The sequence below is a fragment of the Eubalaena glacialis genome, chromosome 15 (genome assembly GCF_028564815.1).
Source record: "Eubalaena glacialis isolate mEubGla1 chromosome 15, mEubGla1.1.hap2.+ XY, whole genome shotgun sequence".
In the NCBI taxonomy this organism is placed as follows: Eukaryota; Metazoa; Chordata; class Mammalia; order Artiodactyla; family Balaenidae; genus Eubalaena; species Eubalaena glacialis.
This window is the reverse complement of record NC_083730.1, coordinates 55,071,392-55,088,288: the sequence shown is the minus strand read 5'-3', so window position 1 is coordinate 55,088,288 and position 16,897 is coordinate 55,071,392. Positions and strand designations below refer to the sequence as shown.

The 16,897-nt window shown below is 44.7% G+C and overlaps 1 protein-coding gene across 1 annotated transcript in view; it reads left to right on the top strand.

Annotated features, from left to right (window-relative positions):
* Nucleotides 1-16,164, top strand: part of GREB1L (GREB1 like retinoic acid receptor coactivator) — a 134,039-nt gene extending 117,875 nt beyond the window's left edge. The window contains exons 23-33 of the mRNA XM_061169191.1: nt 138-240; nt 2,886-3,041; nt 3,315-3,454; nt 5,314-5,475; nt 5,616-5,820; nt 10,618-10,783; nt 11,762-11,989; nt 12,921-13,062; nt 13,912-14,112; nt 14,545-14,683; nt 15,699-16,164. Coding sequence (XP_061025174.1) covers nt 138-240; nt 2,886-3,041; nt 3,315-3,454; nt 5,314-5,475; nt 5,616-5,820; nt 10,618-10,783; nt 11,762-11,989; nt 12,921-13,062; nt 13,912-14,112; nt 14,545-14,683; nt 15,699-15,862 — 1,806 coding nt within the window. The 3' untranslated portion in view covers nt 15,863-16,164. The remainder of the gene's footprint in view (nt 1-137; nt 241-2,885; nt 3,042-3,314; nt 3,455-5,313; nt 5,476-5,615; nt 5,821-10,617; nt 10,784-11,761; nt 11,990-12,920; nt 13,063-13,911; nt 14,113-14,544; nt 14,684-15,698) is intronic.
* The last annotated feature ends 733 nt before the right edge of the window (nt 16,165-16,897 follow it).

The window sequence follows — 16,897 nt, the reverse complement described above, 5'->3', positions numbered from 1 at the left end:
GAGGGGGTCTCGCGTTGGGGTCCGGTGGTCGGGGCACGGAGGCCCCCCACTCCGGCAGGAGGAGACACGGAAGAGCCCACGTGTGAAATCTCTTTTCTCCTTTCCGCCCCTCTCCTGCCTAAACCTCTCTCCACCAGGTGGGGAAGACTGGCTCCTACTTGCAGTTCCTGAGGATCCTCTTCCGCATGCTCATCAGGCTCCTGGAGGTGGACGTGTACGACGAGGCAGAGATCAACACCGGTGAGTTCCGAGCCGGCCCCGTGGGTATTAACACCACAGCCGGTGCTTCCCGCGTCCTCCTGGATGTGTACATCCGCTCATGGGCAGGGTTCTCGAGAGGTTAAAGGTCGTGAGCCATCAAAGAGTTGTAAGCAAGCTGTGGCCGCGTTGAGCTCCCTGAGGTCGGGGTGGGTCTTCTCTTTCGACCCCCGATCCCCTCTGTGTCCTGTGCGACGCTGGGCAAAGGGCATCTCATAAAGCCCTGTCAGGTGGGTTCACTGCTCAGACGGTCAAACTGTCCAGGTTTAAAGTTCGAGTGTGGTGGTCTACTGCTTAAGGGTCCAGGGCACGTTTTATACTCTGGATAACCAGGCCTTTGTTGGTTCGTCAGAGTAGACGTTATGTTTTGCCTGCTGGCTCCGAGGGAAGGTGTGTGGGTTACTACGACGAAAGGAAAACTTCCAGGAGCAGAACAGAACCCTGGTGCCATAAACAACCCCTTGGCACTGGCAGTAAGATGCAGGGGCTGGTGCTTGACAGACTAGCCTGTGCCTCCTGCCTGGCTTCTTGGCCCTTCCACCCCGGCTGTCACCTGTGAAGGAGGCAGTTCCGCTCTGCAGCCCGTCCAGCAAGGCCAGAAAGGGGGCATGAGCAGGGGTCAGCCAGCATTAGCTCTGCAGCCGGGGGAGTGTGGCTTCAAACTATGGCTTCACATCTCAGAACAGAATGACCGTGTGCCGGAAGGAACAGGGAGGGGCAGGGGCAGGAGAGAGAAGCGGTAGTTCTCCCCAAGCCCCTCAGAGATGAGTCCAGAAAAGGGAAAGGCCTTGTCATCTTCCATCAGATTAGCCCTTGGAGACCTCCCCTCACTTGCTTTTCCTGAATAGTTGGATCTGTTCTGTGACCAGCCCAAGGGACTAGTTTAGTTCAGAACAAGACTAGGTAAAATCAGCCATATTTAATCATTTTACTATGGCTTTTGGCTCTATTTCCATCCTCACCAGTTCACATCCATGATTCCAGACACAGACACACACAATTCCATCTTCCTATCCACATCTCCTTGTTTGTGTCCCCAGCTGAGCTGTACCAGACCCCCAGGCCCACCACAGAGGGGACTGAAACACCCTGGGCTTCATGGAGCGGACTAGGCCCCAGGGGGCAGAGCCAAGCAGATGAGGAGTTAAGGGCCATCATCCGCTGACTTTCCCCCAGGCTCCTTGGCACTGTAGGAGAGTGATGCCTTTACTTTTTGCCTCAGATCCTGCTACAGGGCCTACAGCTGTGAGAGTCAAACCTGGCCTTTGTAACGAGAAGCACTGTTAGTTTGGCTTTATTCCTTCACCCTCATTTTAGTGCAGGTGAATGCAGTGGTGCTCTGGAGAGGCACAGGGACGCCTTTTTTTAAAACTAGAATAAGCTTTAACTTTTAAATAAAATGCATACTTTTAAAATAAAACTTTAAAAAAATAACTTTTTAATAAGTTTATTTTTGGCTGCGTTGGGTCTTTGTTGCGGTACGCGGGCTTCTCATTGCGGTGGCTTCTCTTGTTGCGGAACACGGGCTCTAGGTGCACGGGCTTCAGTAGCTGTGGTGCTCAGGCTCAGTAGTTGTGGCACTCGAGCTCAGTAGTTGTGGCACACGGGCTTAGTTGCTCCACGGCATGTGGGATCTTCCCGGACCAGGGCTCAAACCCATGTCCCCTGCATTGGCAGGCGGATTCTTAACCACTGTGCCACCAGGGAAGCCCCTAAAAAATAACTTTTAAATAAAATGCTCAGCAATATAAAAATAAGCAGTATTGTGTTTAAAAGGTAATAGCTGTAATTCTAGTCTTTAGGCCTTTTTTGTTGTTGGAATTTTTTTCTTCGTTTCTTCCTTTGAACGTTGTCTTCAGCTTGCTCTTATAGTTTTTAGTATTAATAACAAATATCATCTATTGGACACCCACCATGTGCCTGCCACTGTCTTAGCACTTTCGATATGCCATCTGGAATCTTTACAACAACCAGGGGACCCTGAGAGGGGAAGGTGCCTGCAGGTGTGAAGTCACAAGTGGTGGGGCCTGGATTCAAACCCAGGGCCCCAGGCTGTCAACCTGGACTGCATGTCGGAACCACTTAAGGAGCTTTAAACACCACGATAGGTGCCTGAGTGATGAAGGAGTTTCTGGGCAGTGTGGCCTGGGCACAGGGATTTTACAAGCTACGGGTGATTCCTAATAAGCAGCAGACACTGAATCTTGCTCGGTGCGTCCCTGAAATCTCTTCAGCATCAACGTCTTAAAACCCTACAACTACAACTCTAAGACAGAATTCAGATCATCCAAAATTAAATAAGATTTTAAGGCAATTTGGGGGGCTGCGGAGGGAGACCAGTTGATCTCCTAGATGTGGAAGTTTGTGGACTGGGTGTGCAGAGGCTAATGATGGGGACCAGTAAGGACAAGCGTCTCTCCCGGCGGGGGTCTGAAGGGACAGTCTGCTTCCCTCTACCCTGGACCACGGGAGCTCATTTTTCAGAAAGGCCTTTGTCCACCCACCTGGGCGGACAACATACATACATACAACTTTCCATCCCTGACACTTGAGAGAGAGGGAGGGAGGGAGGGAGGCCAGTCGGTCTGGTCTGCCTGCTCTGTGCACTTTCTTTCTTCTTGGCCTAGATCACAGCGAAAGCAGTGAAGTGAGCCAGTCAGAGGGAGAGCCCTGGCCTGACATCGAGAGCTTCAGTAAAATGCCCTTTGACGTCAGTGTGCATGACCCCAAGTACAGTTTGATGAGCCTGGTATACACTGAGAAGCTGGCAGGGGTCAAACAAGGTCAGTGCAAGTGGAGCCTAAAGGTCAAGCGTTCACCTAAATGAGGGCAAGAGGCCTGGGGCACTTTAATCTTTGAGAGCGGCTTCATTCATTCTCCTCTGCTTTTCTCTCGTTTTACACACATACATGTCACCTTTTCATTTTCATAGCTGCCTCTCAGGGCATAAGTTACAGAATCCTGGGAAAAGCCCTTCTGGGGAGTGGGGGACTTTCTTCCTAAGCATAGGGGCTTCAGGCACATCATGGGAAGGTCTTTTGCCCCTTTATACACAGAAGCAATAAAGGAATCCAAAGTTGAGGAGCCCCAGAAACGAGAAGCCGTGTCCATGATGCTGACCAAGTACGCGGCCTACAACACCTTCCACCACTGCGAGCAGTGCCACCAGTACATGGACTTCACCTCTGCCTCCCAGGTGCCGCCCCTTCGCCCTTGCCTGTTACCCAATGTGGCTCTTGTATGCAAGAGGGGAAAAGTCCCAGTTTCAAGCCCTAGACAGAGGATGGCTTATATATGAGATGGAGCCACTCATTTGTGAGCAAAATGCATGAAGCAATTGATTAAGATGACTTGGGTTTATTAATAAAGGATTATGGGCAGGGGAGGGTAGGTGAAAGAAACTGAGTTTGTGTCTTAAGTCACTTCATCAAAATGGTTACATGTGTCATGCTTAGATTAGAAAGTAGCTGAGGTGTCTATCTGTGATCCTGAAAAAGCTGGATATTACAGTATGTTTGGAAAAAGGGTCTTTTCCCTCCTTTGGGTTGTTGATGAAAATGGTGCTATTATCTACAAATTTGTAGGGTGTGCCCTTTGAGCTGTGAACAAGTCTGTTGATTTGCAGAGACCTAGTCTCACTCTTATACCAGCGAGTGATGGTTTTGACCATAGGCATACAGAGGAGTCAGTGTTTGCTTTTTTATGTGGAGAGAACTGAGAGGTAGGAACACAGAAGGTGAGCAAATACCCCATAGCATTTAGCTTCTTATTGGCCAGAGCGTCTTTAAGCACAAAAGATGGGAAAGGCAACCAATGATGGTCATATCCAGCGCCTGTTTGGGGGATAAGCTCCATGTTGCTTTCCCCTACTTTACCTTCTTGACTTCTATTATTTGGCTCTGAACACCTAGAACAACTCTTCCTCCTTATAGGATGTGCTGAATGGATGCCCCCCAGACTTGCGTCTGCTCTGGAGGACCAGGTCTTCACTCTTTCCCCACAGGGTACTAGGAGGGATATACTGATCATTCTGCTCTTCTGGTACAAGTTACCTTTCATACCCCATTTGTTTTCTTGTGTTATTGAAAACTTTTGGTGGGCTAGTTTGAAATCAGCTCACAATGCTTTATAGAATATAGAGGATTCAAGTCCCCTGATCTATAAATCATCGGTTTTTAGAACATTTATTAAAAACCCTCTATTTAAATAGTTTCTGTGTGATTACAGTACTCACTAAGTAGTAAATTCCGATACTTGCAAAGCAGAATGAAGGGGAATTTAAGGGAAGAATTACAATATTATTTCTCTATGAATGTAATATTTAGGTTAAAACTCTTGGGAAAACTACCTGGATTCTAGTGGCTGCTGAAAAGTGATGATATCTTTTCATTAAGCCAAGTATTGTCTGCATTGTAAAGACCTTTATTTAGTTATTCACTGAGATGGGTTACTGAGAGTGTGTGAACTTATCAGCAATTTAAAAAATAGGTTAGGTTTATATTTGGCTTGGATGAGTCAGAGGTCTCTCCTGGAAGCCAGAGTTCTAGACTAAATGACTGTTCAGATATCTTCAGCTTCCACTGTAGCCAGGAAAGATGGGGCCACAGAGGCATTTTAATAATGTCAGTCTTTATAGTTTACTTAGAAAAATGATATTCATTTGACTTGACCCACACAGAAGCGTTTTCCCCCATCACTGGGCACCTTTGGGAATGTTTACGTGGCGGGACATCCCCTCGGTATATTGGACCTCCGTAGGACTGAGCAGCAGTGGTTCTAAGAAGGAGAGAAATGCAGATAGTTTCCAGCAACAGGTATTTCTCCACACACGGAGAGGCTGTGTAGGGGCGAGATGCTTGGCTCTCTTGTCAGCGGCAGCCACTAAAAAATGAGGTGTCTGCCTTTCCAGCCCTCTCGACACTGCACGCACAGCAGGTCTGGCGGCAGGCAGAAGTTCAGGTTAGTTTGCCTCTCTCAGTAACAGCCTTAACGAGTGGCCTGGAGGTTTGCAAACCGTGAGTTTACATTCCCTCCCTTTCTTCTCTGCAAACGCAGATGTCCGACTCCACCCTTCACGCCTTCACGTTCTCTTCCTCTATGCTGGGAGAAGAGGTGCAGCTCTATTTCATCATTCCCAAATCCAAAGAGAGTCATTTTGTCTTCAGCAAGCAGGGCAAACACCTGGAGAGCATGCGGCTGCCCCTGGTTTCAGACAAGGTGGGTGATAGCATCTGGACACAAGGACTGACAGGCCTCAGGTACTAGATCAGGTTCTCTAAGCTTCTTATATCTAAGGGTTCTAATTTCTTTTTGGTCTCTGGTCCTTTCTTTCCCTTTTTCTTTTTCTCTTTCAGCAGAATTTGAATGCGGTCAAGAGCCCTATTTTCACTCCTTCCAGTGGTCGCCACGAGCACGGACTCCTAAACCTCTTTCACGCCATGGAGGGCATCAGCCACCTGCACCTGCTGGTGGTTAAAGAGTATGAGATGCCGCTGTACCGCAAGTACTGGCCCAACCACATCATGCTGGTGCTTCCTGGCATGTTCAATAATGCAGGCGTGGGTAAGGGGGCCCCCAGGTGGGGGGAAGGGCTGGAAAGATAAACTGAGCTCCATTCCCCAGGCGTGAACTTTCAGAGGTTCCTCTGCCCCTGGATAGTGTCTTGCCCTGCAGACCAAAGGACTTTTCATTCCTCTTTAAATGAGTTTTCATTTCTCTTTATCTGCAGTTTTGCAGAATTTTTAACTTCTGAGGACTAGTAACCAAAGAAGTCACTGGTAGGTTGAGCACCCTGGGAAGGATTGGGACTCTTCCCAGTATAGGCCGCAAACGTTCCTTGCTGCAGGCTGGCAGCAGGAACGTCACAGTGAGGAGGAGAGTCTGAGGAGGAGGGGAGTTAGTAGTTCACACTCCGGTCTGGAGGGATCTCTGAGGGTCATCACTGATCTTAAAGGCACACAGCCAGTTCTTGGGGGCTCTGTACAGCTGGAGACTGGAAGCACCATCACTGCCTACGGCCGTTACCTTAGAAGTGCCTGGAAGAAATCTTTCCTGCTTTTCCCCAAGGAGTTGAAGAGCAATGGGCTGATTTCTCAGAGGTGGCACCTGGTTGTTGAGTGTATTGACAGAGCCGGGGAGGAACTGGAGAGAGCGGTCCAGAGCTCCTTCATTTACCTCCTGAAGGCAGGAAACCTCCACATGGACCCAGTGTTCTAGAACTCTACTGTCTGGTCACTCCCTGCATCTAACTCACTTCCCATTGGCTTCTGTGGGTATCTCAGTGCAGTCTCAGAAGGGCTGAGGATCAAGAGCTTTAGAGGAAGAACATCCAGCCCAGAGCTGGAGTGAACACAGGAGAGACCCAAGTAGTGCCCTGGACCCACACAGGCCTTCTCTCCAGGTCTCTCTCTTCCTTTCTTCTTAGGTCTCTTCCGTTCTTGTTCTCCATTCCATTCCTTTTCATGTCCTTAAACTTTAGCCTTAATATGGGATTAAAATATTTTCCAAAACTGGCTTGTTTTGAATGCAATTTTATTTCCCATGTTTATCACAATATCAAATGACTTAGGACTTTCATATATTTCTGGTCCTTTATCCTCCCCCAAACGATGGATCTCCAAACTATCTAAAATCTTTTTCTATATGCATATGACCCTCAAACTACACCTGTCTGTGCTAACTGACCTTTAGGAGAAAAAGTTCCCTCATCCCAGATCTGACTGAATTTGTTTAGTGCCAGTTTTGTCATTTTTGTGATAATCTGGGCAGATAAACCAACATATATGCAAATAAAATAAACACAAATTAAATTTTTTTTACTGTGGTAAAAAGCCACAAAATTTATCTTAGCCATTTTTTTTTTTTTTTTTTAAACCCCACATTTGTTTTATTTATTTATTTTTGGCTGTGTTGGGTCTTCGTTTCTGTGCGATGGCTTTCTCTAGTTGTGGCAAGCGGGGGCCACTCTTCATCGCGGTGCGCGGGCCTCTCACTGTCGCGGCCTCTCTTGTTGCGGAGCACAGGCTCCAGACGCGCAGACTCAGTAGTTGTGGCTCACGGGCCCAGTTGCTCCGCGGCATGTGGGATCTTCCCAGACCAGGGCTCGAACCCGTGTCCCCTGCATTGACAGGCAGATTCTCAACCACTGCGCTACCAGGGAAGCCCTCTTAGCCATTTTTAAGTGTATGGTTCAGTAGTGTTCAGTATATTCACATTGTTATGCAACCAATCTCCAGAACTCTCTTCATCTTGCAAAGCTGAAACTCAGTACCATTAAAGGCTAACTCCCCATTTTTGTTATCCATTCACCCGCTGAGGGACACTTGGTCTGCTCCTCACCTTTTGACTGTTGTGAATAATGCTACTATGAACATGAACACAAATCTCTTAAAAACCCTGCTTTCAATTCTTTTGGGTATGTACCCAAAAGTAGAATTGCTTAATCACGTGGTAATGCCGTTTTTAATTTTTTTTGGAATTGGCATGTTGTTTTTCATAATGTCTGTACCATTTTACATTCCTACCAACAATGCAAAATGGTTCCAGTTTTAACACATCTTTGCCAACACTTGCTTTTTCTGGGAATTTTTGATGTTGTTCGTAGGCGTCTTAATGGGTGAGATGGTATCTTATTGTGATTTGATTTGCATTTTCCTAATGATTAGTGGTGTTGATCATCTTTTCATTTGCTTGTTGGCTATTTGTATATCTTCTTTGGAGAATCTATTTTTTAGTAAAGTTTTTATTGTTGTTGACTTGTAGGAGTTCTTTATATATTCTAGATATTAACCCGTTATCAGATAAGGTTTGTAAATATTTTCTCCCGTTCCATAGGTTGCCTTTTCACTGTTGATTGCATTCTTTGTGCAGAAGTTTTAAATTTTTATGTAGTCCAGTTTTTTTCTCTTGTTGCCTATGCTTTTGGTGTCATATCCAAGAAATCACTGCCAAAACCAACGTCATCAAGCTTTCCCCCATGTTTTCTTCTAAGAGTTTTATAGTTTTAGCTCTTTGATCCATTTTGATTTTTTTATATAGTATAAGGTAAGGGTCCAATTTCATTCTTTTGCATGTGGATATCCAGTTTTCCCAACACTATTTGTTGAAGAAACTATGCTTTATCCGTTGAATGGTCTTGGCATTCTTGTCAAAAATCATTTGACCATATATGCAAGTGTATGTTTTTTTTTTGTTGTTTTTTTATAAATTTATTTATTTTACTTATTTACTTTTGGATGTGTTGGGTCTTCATTGCTGCGTGCGGGCTTTCTCTGGTTGCGGCGAGTGGGGGCTACTCTTGGTTGTGGTGTGCGGGCTTCTCATTGCAGTGGCTTCTCTTGTTGTGGAGCACGGGCTCTAGGCGCGCGGGCTTCAGTAGTTGTGGCACACGGGCTCAGTAGTTGTGGCTCGCGGGCTCTAGAGCGCAGGCTCAGTAGTTGTGGCTCACGGGCTTAGTTGCTCCACGGCATGTGGGATCTTCCCGAACCAGGGCTCGAACCCGTGTCCCCTGCATTGGCAGGCAGATTCTCAACCACTGCGTCACCAGGGAAGCCCCAAGTGTATGTTTCTGGGCTCTATATTCTTATTCCATTGGTCTATGTGCCACTACTACACTGTTTTGATTACTCTAGTTTTGTAATCAGCCAAGTGTGAGACCTCCAACTTTGTTGTTCTTTTTTCAAGATTGTTTTGGCTGTTCAGAGCCCCTTGAGATTCCATGTGAATTTAAAGTTGGATTTTTCTATTTCTGAAAAAAAAAAAACAAACCCTGATATTTTGACAGGGATTGTATTAAATATGTGGATTGCTTTGTGTGATATTGACATCTTAACAGTATTACATTTTCCAATCCATGAACATGGGATGTCTTCCCATTTATTTGTGTCTTTAATTTATTTCAGCAGTGTTTTGTACTTTTTGGTGTACAAGTCTTTTGCCTCCTTGGCTTAACATTTATTCCCAAGTATTGTATTTCTTTTGATGCTATTGAAAATGGAACTTTTCTTAATTTCCCTTTTAGGTTGTGGTTAGTATATAGAAACACAACTGATTTGTGTGTATTGTTTTTGTGTCTGCAACTTTGCTGAATTCATTTATTCTAAGTGTGCGTGTTATCGTTAGGGTTTTCTACATATAGGATCATGTCTGCAAAGAGATAATTTTACTTTCCAACTTGGGTGACTTTCATTTCATTTTCTTGTGTAATTGCTCTGGCTAGGATTTCCAGTACTATGTTAAATAGAAGTGATAAAGGTGGGCATCTTTGTCCTATTGTTGATCTTAAAGGAAAAGTTTTCAGTCTTTGAGCTTTGAGTATGTTAGCTGTGGGCTTTTCGTATATGGTCCTTATGTTGAGAATGCAAACTGTTATACACAATGATATTGAAAGGTAGATTCTCCTAAATCCTAGTATTACCCTTGATCTATTCAAACTGTTTTCCTGGCTCCTCCATAGACTTAATGGGTTTTTTTAGCCTCTTTATTTCATTATCATCTACATTTTGTTTCATTTTAGGGTGGCCCACTCATAAAACCTGGCTAATTCCTGATGATCATCATCTTAATAATCGCTAACACTCACTGAGTACTTACCAAGTGCTAGGCACTGTCCTGAGCACCAAACAACAATCCTATGAAGTAGACATTATCATCGCCTTCTTACAGGTGGGGAAGCCTAGGCACAGGGGAGTTAACTTTTTCACTGTCACACAGCTAGAAAGCAGTGGAATCAGAATTCAGACCGAAGCAGCTTGGCTCCAGTCTTTTCTCTTACTTACTGTACCATATGCCTCTTACAAAAAAGCAGACCTAGGGAAAGGATACCAGTTTCCAGAGTCTTCTTCAAAGACGCTGCTGCCAGTTTCCTAAAGGTGCCTAAAGCAGGGGACACTTTAGTGTAAGTGGCATACCCACTATTGCAGCCCTGGTGGCTCCCTAGTGCAGGACATGCAAATGGCTGCTGCTGAGAATCTAATCATGGCTCTAAGAAACCAGTAGTAAGTATCTCCTCTATGTGGTATCCTTTGTCCTATCCGGGAAGCTGGATTCTTGCAGTACTCCTCAAAGTGTAGTTCATGAATCACCTGCAAAGACATCTCTGGTTTCTGGCCCCTCATCAGACTTACTAGAGTGAATCTCTGGTGGTGGGCTCCAGGAATCTGCATTTTAAACAGACTTCCTGGGTGATTCTTATCTACACTGATGTTTGAGAGCCACTGCTCTGAACATTTGGTTGACCCCCACCCATGTGCATGGTCACCACGTGAACACGCATGCTTACGGAGAGAATGTGAGCTGTGTGCAGGGCCTCAGCCATGCCTGAGCGAAGGATGTACAAGCTTTGGTTGTGTTGCCTTTCAGGTGCTGCCAGGTTTCTTATTAAGGAGCTGTCATATCACAACCTGGAGCTGGAGAGGAACCGCCTGGAAGAGCTGGGAGTTAAACGCCAGTGTGTCTGGCCTTTCATCGTTGTGATGGATGACTCGTGTGTCCTATGGAACATTCACAGTGTTCAGGAGCAGAGCAGGTAGTGGTGCTTCCTATGCAGTTCTAGGAGTGTGACACAGTGCTATGGAGAAGACCCTCTCCTTGGCTCTCATTGCACAGGGAAGTAAATAAGAGAGGTACAGCTTTCCAGAGCAAAACAATCATCTGTGAGACTACTCTCACTAGCACATTTTGTGGTGGCTTAGGAATTTTTTAATTTAGACACTCAGCCTACCATTAAATTCCTGGACCATTTGTGCATCACAGCTTAGGTTTGCTGTAAAAGTCTGTTGAAAGACACTATGGTTTATTTAGAAAGACCACTGGCTTCTGAATCAGGAGACCTGCTTTTTAGCCCCAGCTCTGCTTCCTAACTATCTGGATGAAAAGGGGAAGTTCCTTCACCTCTGTCTCAATTCTAGCACATATAAAATTATGGCTGGGCCCAAATCAATGGTTCTCCTCCTGGGGCAGAGGTGACAGGAATCCATGAGGACCATGAAATGCTAAGCCTGGAGAAGTCCTATGCAGTAAATGGCCCCGAATATTCACAGCCCCAGTGAAACACTGTGCCAGATGGTCTAGACCCTTCCAGCTCAGGCATTGTGATTTTGTGCCCTTGTTTCCCCTGTGGATTTGAAGCCAGTGAAGTTTTCAAATATTCCTTTATTATTCCGTAATTACCAGAACTGGGAAGTATACTTGTGTGCTTCTAATCTCTGGCTACCTCTCTTTGGTGACTCCCTGTTCATTACTCACTTTGAAATGGGCTGGATTTCACTCTCTGCCTTTAAGTGATCAACCTGGCCCCCAGAAGGCAGCTTCCCTAGGTTAAGAGTGACAGGCAGCATGAAAACCGGGTTTGACATCCTTCTCCATTCCAGACTAATATAAAGTCAATCAGCTAATTGTATCCTTCAGGTATTAATACTGTACAGTGCTGTTAGCTCTTCATAAGTGACCCTCTCTTCAGTAATACTGAGTGGTATCTTATGTAAACTAACTCTACATTTCACAGCCAGCCCATGGAAACAGGAGTTTTCAGTAAGAATGTGTCCTTGAAGAGTGTCTTGCAGCATATTGAAGCAACACCGAAAATCATCCACTACGCCATCCTGGGCATACAGAAATGGAGCAGCAAGATGACTTCTCAGAGCCTGAAGGCCCCGTTCTCCAGATGCCATGTGCACGACTTCATTCTCCTCAACATAGACTTGACTCAGAATGTGCAGTATGACTTCAACAGGTAAGTCAGGCCTCCTGGATGTATGTGATCCTGGCATTCACTGATTGTTTCTGCCCAGGTCTAGCCTCAGCAATGTTTTTATTCCTGTCTCTGTGTCTTTGAGAAACTGAGACTCTCCTTATACGGACAGAGAAATGGGGATCACAAGCCCCAAAGTGCCCCTTCATCACCCTTCAAACTGACCCAGACCCTTAAATGATAGGTGCTGCAATATGAAATGCTTAGAAAACATATTTTGGCCATCTTATTATTCAACAAGAACTGAAACAGGGACAAAACTTTTCATCAACAGAAATCAGTGTGTGGACCCATAAACCTATTCAAGATTAACCTTTCATTTACCCTCAGAACTCAGAAGGTAATCTCTTCCCCAGATGTTAGCAAGACCCTGAAATCTGGATCCTGTAGGGAAAAGCCAGCTAGCCCTGGCCTTGCCTCCTGAATAAATTATGCCCACATCTTGGAAAATCTGAAATGGCCAAGGAAGAATGTCAGAGACCATAAAGTCCCTCTTATGTCAACCCCCAACCCTGTAGCTATTAGAACATTCTGTAGCTATTTCACTTCTGTGTTTTAAATTTGGCAGATGCTTTATCCTGTTTGCAGCCAGGATTTTAAAACCGGGAGCAGCTCTGCACTCCTGTCCCACAAGAGTATACAGAATGTGCGCTCATATTTCAGTTCAGGAATGCCTAAGGCGCTGTGGAATGTCTGGGACCAGTCACCTCACTTCCTCCTTCCTTAATGGCTGTTAATGCCCAAATCAAGAGGTTCACAGGCCAGTGTCAAGAGGGCCAGCTCCATGAGGGGGAAAGGTTGATTTTGTTTGGGGCTGTCTCCCAATATCTGCGACACATTTCTCTGTGTGTAACGATCACAGTTGAGATGTGACAGGTAGTCAAGGAAACCTGTCGTTGTGATTATAATTTAGGTATTTCTGTGAAGATGTTGACTTTAACCTGAGAACGAACAGTAGTGGCCTGCTCATCTGCCGCTTTAATAACTTCAGTCTCATGAAGAAACACGTTCAGGTTGGAGGGCAAAGGGACTTTATCATTAAACCAAAGATCATGGTAAGTTTGCAAGCTTGAGTCTACTTTTGAAAGTAAGATGATCTTTCATTAATATCTTTGTTATCAGGTACTGGCATTAAGCACTTGCCACTTGATTGGAAAGTAACACAAGGGAGCCTGTTCTTCATGTCAAATCTGCGGTCTTGTTTCCCTTACTGAGGACTCATCTAGGGCCAAACATAAGTTGTGAAAATTCAACAAAACTACCTTTCTTTAGATTTAAGGCTTAACTCCATCAAAGCTTTAGTTTCAAACGTATTCTATATTCTTAAACTGGCAAAGTTAACATTTTTACATTCTTTATGTAACACATGAAGGAAGTGTACATCAAGCTGCTCGCATGGTCCTTTGCCAGTCTTTTTTTTTTTTTAAAGTAAGGCAGATCAAAACCTGTTAAGGGTTAATTCCATGGGCCTACCCTTTTCTGTTTAAGAGATTTACTGGTATCTCATCATTTTTAGCATGTGGACTCCCCAGTGGAGCTTAGAAACCTCTTTGCTTTTTTTTTTTGGTGCTGATGAGATGGGATTTGACCATCCACACCCAGCAGCGCTGTAAAAGGCTTCCTGTTGGTTCTTACAGTGTACATGCTAAATGCACTTACTTTCAAAGAAGCCTACTTTTGCATTTGCTCCTGCCCTTGCTGTGTATAAATTGTTAAATCCAACTGCACTATTTCCAAGGGAAAAAAATTTCAGAACCCAAGAATAACAGACTTACATTTGAGCCTGATATCTGTCTCTGTGCTACTATTACTTGCGGACTGTTAGGATGCAATGCAGTGCTTTCCTCGCCAGTTTCACATAGTGACAGACACATTTCCCATGATCATCTTGGCTCTGATTTCAGGTGTCAGAGAGCTTAGCACCCATCTTGCCCCTTCAGTATGTCTGTGCTCCCGACAGCGAACACACACTACTGGCAGCCCCTGCACAGTTTCTCCTGGAGAAGTTCCTTCAGCACGCCTCATACAAACTCTTCCCCAAAGCTATCCATAACTTCAAGAGTCCCGTGTTGGCCATCGACTGCTACCTTAACATTGGACCAGAGGTAAAGGGGAAGGGGCTGATACTCTTATTAGATAGAGGGGCTTGTTTTGCTTCTATCAATTTCTCTCATAACTGTCCTTTATTATGAGAAATAAAGAAGAGAGGCTTTAAATAGGTTAAAACTTGACACACAAAATAAAGGGAGTACAAAGCTTAACTAACCAGCCCATTGAAGTTTCAATAAAAAAAAGTGTCTGGGAATTCCCTGCGGTCTAGTGGTTAGCACTCTGCACTTCCACTGCAGGGGGCACGGGTTCAATCCCTGGTCGGGGAGCTAGGATCCCGCGTGCCGGGTCGGGGGTGGGCGCGGAAGGTGTCTCCTTTACCTGACCCTGAGACAGCTAAAAAGGCAGGCGCTACTTCATTCAGCTGAAGTTGCAGAGGTTTTGCTTGCTTTTGAAATGCTTGTGCTATTTCTGCTTGATGATTCCAGGTGGCGATATGCTACGTCAGCTCCAGACCCCACTCCAGCAATGTCAACTGTGAAGGGGTGTGTTTCAGTGGACTCCTCTTGTACCTCTGTGACTCTTTTGTAGGTGCTGATCTTCTTAAGAAATTTAAGTTTCTAAAAGGTAAATCAAATTTAGCATCTTGCTTGTGAATGCTATTAGTTCCCACTGGACAAAATACAGTGGGAAAGATATAAAAGAGCACTTTAACAATCATTTTGCCAGTAAATTAAATACCTTACTTTTAAACCAGGCCACTGATTTTTTAAATGGGGGAGAGTTAAGACTAAATGCAGATAAATATAGCCAGGTTTGTGACCATATTAAATATGTTTGCCACTAGTAATTTTAGGAATGATGCAATGCAAGAAGAGAAGTGATGCTTCTCATATAATCTAATTTTAATAAAAATCAGGTTAATGAGGTATGATTCTGGTATAGAAGCTAAAGTCGTTTCAATAAGTATGCACCATACAAAGAGTTAAATTTGCCTACGAACAAACTGCAGATTAAGCATCACAAATGATCCTGACAAGATGACCTCTGACGTCGGTGAAAAAAGTAAGGTTCATAATGCTGTGTACAGCATGCTACCATTTTTATGAGAACAGAAACTGTATTTACTTCTATGTGTGTAAAATACATATGGAGCTGTGCGTGTGCGTTGGGGGTGGGCGGGAGCGTCCCAGGGGACGCTCGGCAATATCTGGAGACATTTTACGTTGTCACAGGGCGGGGTGCTGCTGGCACAGAGTGGGTAGAAGCCAAGGACGCTGCTAAACATCCTACAAGAGCAAGACAGCTCCCACAGTAGAACTGTCCGGCCCACAGTGCCGAGGTTGAGAACACCTGCTCTACAGGGACACATGAAATGTTAGGACGTGGGTTTTAACACTGGTTACTACAGGGGACGGGGGGATGTGGTTAGGAGGGCTTTTACTTTACACTCTTTTCAACTTTTGAATTTGTAATAACTACTTTATTCAAAATAAATAGTACAATGAACGAATCTGATAGGTTACTTTGTATGTTGGTTCTCACATGTGTTAGTTTAGGGGATATAATCAGAGGGAGGTGGTAAGATTCTTTATCATTTCAATCCCTGAGCCTAAGACACACTTCTGCTTTCTTCCTGAAGGTGCTACTCTGTGTGTCATCTGCCAAGACCGAAGTTCCTTACGCCAAACGATTGTCCGCTTAGAGCTAGAGGACGAGTGGCAGTTCCGCCTCCGGGACGAGTTTCAAACTGCTAACAGCGCCGATGACAAGCCCCTCTACTTTCTTACCGGACGTCACGTATGAGCTTTGGAAGAGACCAAAACCAGCAAAGGGATGCCTAGGTGGGGTGGGGCAGTAACGATTATTAGGGATGTTTTTTTTCCTTTAAAGTACAATCACTGTGGAGCCAAGTGCAACATATTTCTCTCTTCTCCAAAGAACCCCCCAAATCTGACCTAGATCCTTGGGGGGCATCACTCTCCTTCAGTTCCAATTTCAGGACTTAAATTCAGGTTAACTCCACCCTAGGTAGTTATGCAATTACTTAAGATGTGGTCTGCCCACGGGAGGCTGAGGAGGATTATGCTTTGGAGAGGCCACAGGGAGTCTGCATTGTTTTTTTTTTACTATGGTGGGGGGGGGGGGAAACTGACTCTCAGCATTAGCTAGCCTGAATGTGTTACGTGAGACTCACACCGTTGGTGTGGAATTAATTGAAGATTAACGTTTGAGGCCTGAACCCTCAGTTTCTCTTCAGATCTGTACTTTGGTACAGTATTACTCAGGGGTCTGAAATGATAGAATGTAGAAGATATTTGTATTTAAAAAAAAAAGAAGTAGCTTTGTCTTTCTCTGTGCAGTGTTAGTTTAAGATTTATAATCTTGTATGTATTGAAACTTTTGGCAAAATTTCCACAGGAGTTAAAAGTTTACTATTTAAACTGAACAAACAAATTAGTAAATGCAGAGCAGGCATTGTGTGTATTCATGTAGCTTCTCCTGGCTTAAGTTCTTTTACTTTATCCATTCTTCATTTTCAGTCTCTTATGAACAGTGATTAATCTTGCACAAGGAGAGCCTGATTCAGTAGTTGAGCCAATTCAGAAGCTTTCAGCAGTCACCCCACACCCACCCTGTTTGTTTGGTTGGAATTTAGCAGTTGGCACCAGCAAAGCTAAATGTCAGGCAGGCTTAGCTTCTGTGTGAAGTGGAACTAGTTTCTTTCCTGTCAAAGACTAAAGCAGAGTTTCCTTTAAAAGATACACTGAATGAATATTAGCTACCTTATACTGACAACACCACAGAAATTGCTGAAATGGGAAACAGAGCCATAGAAAG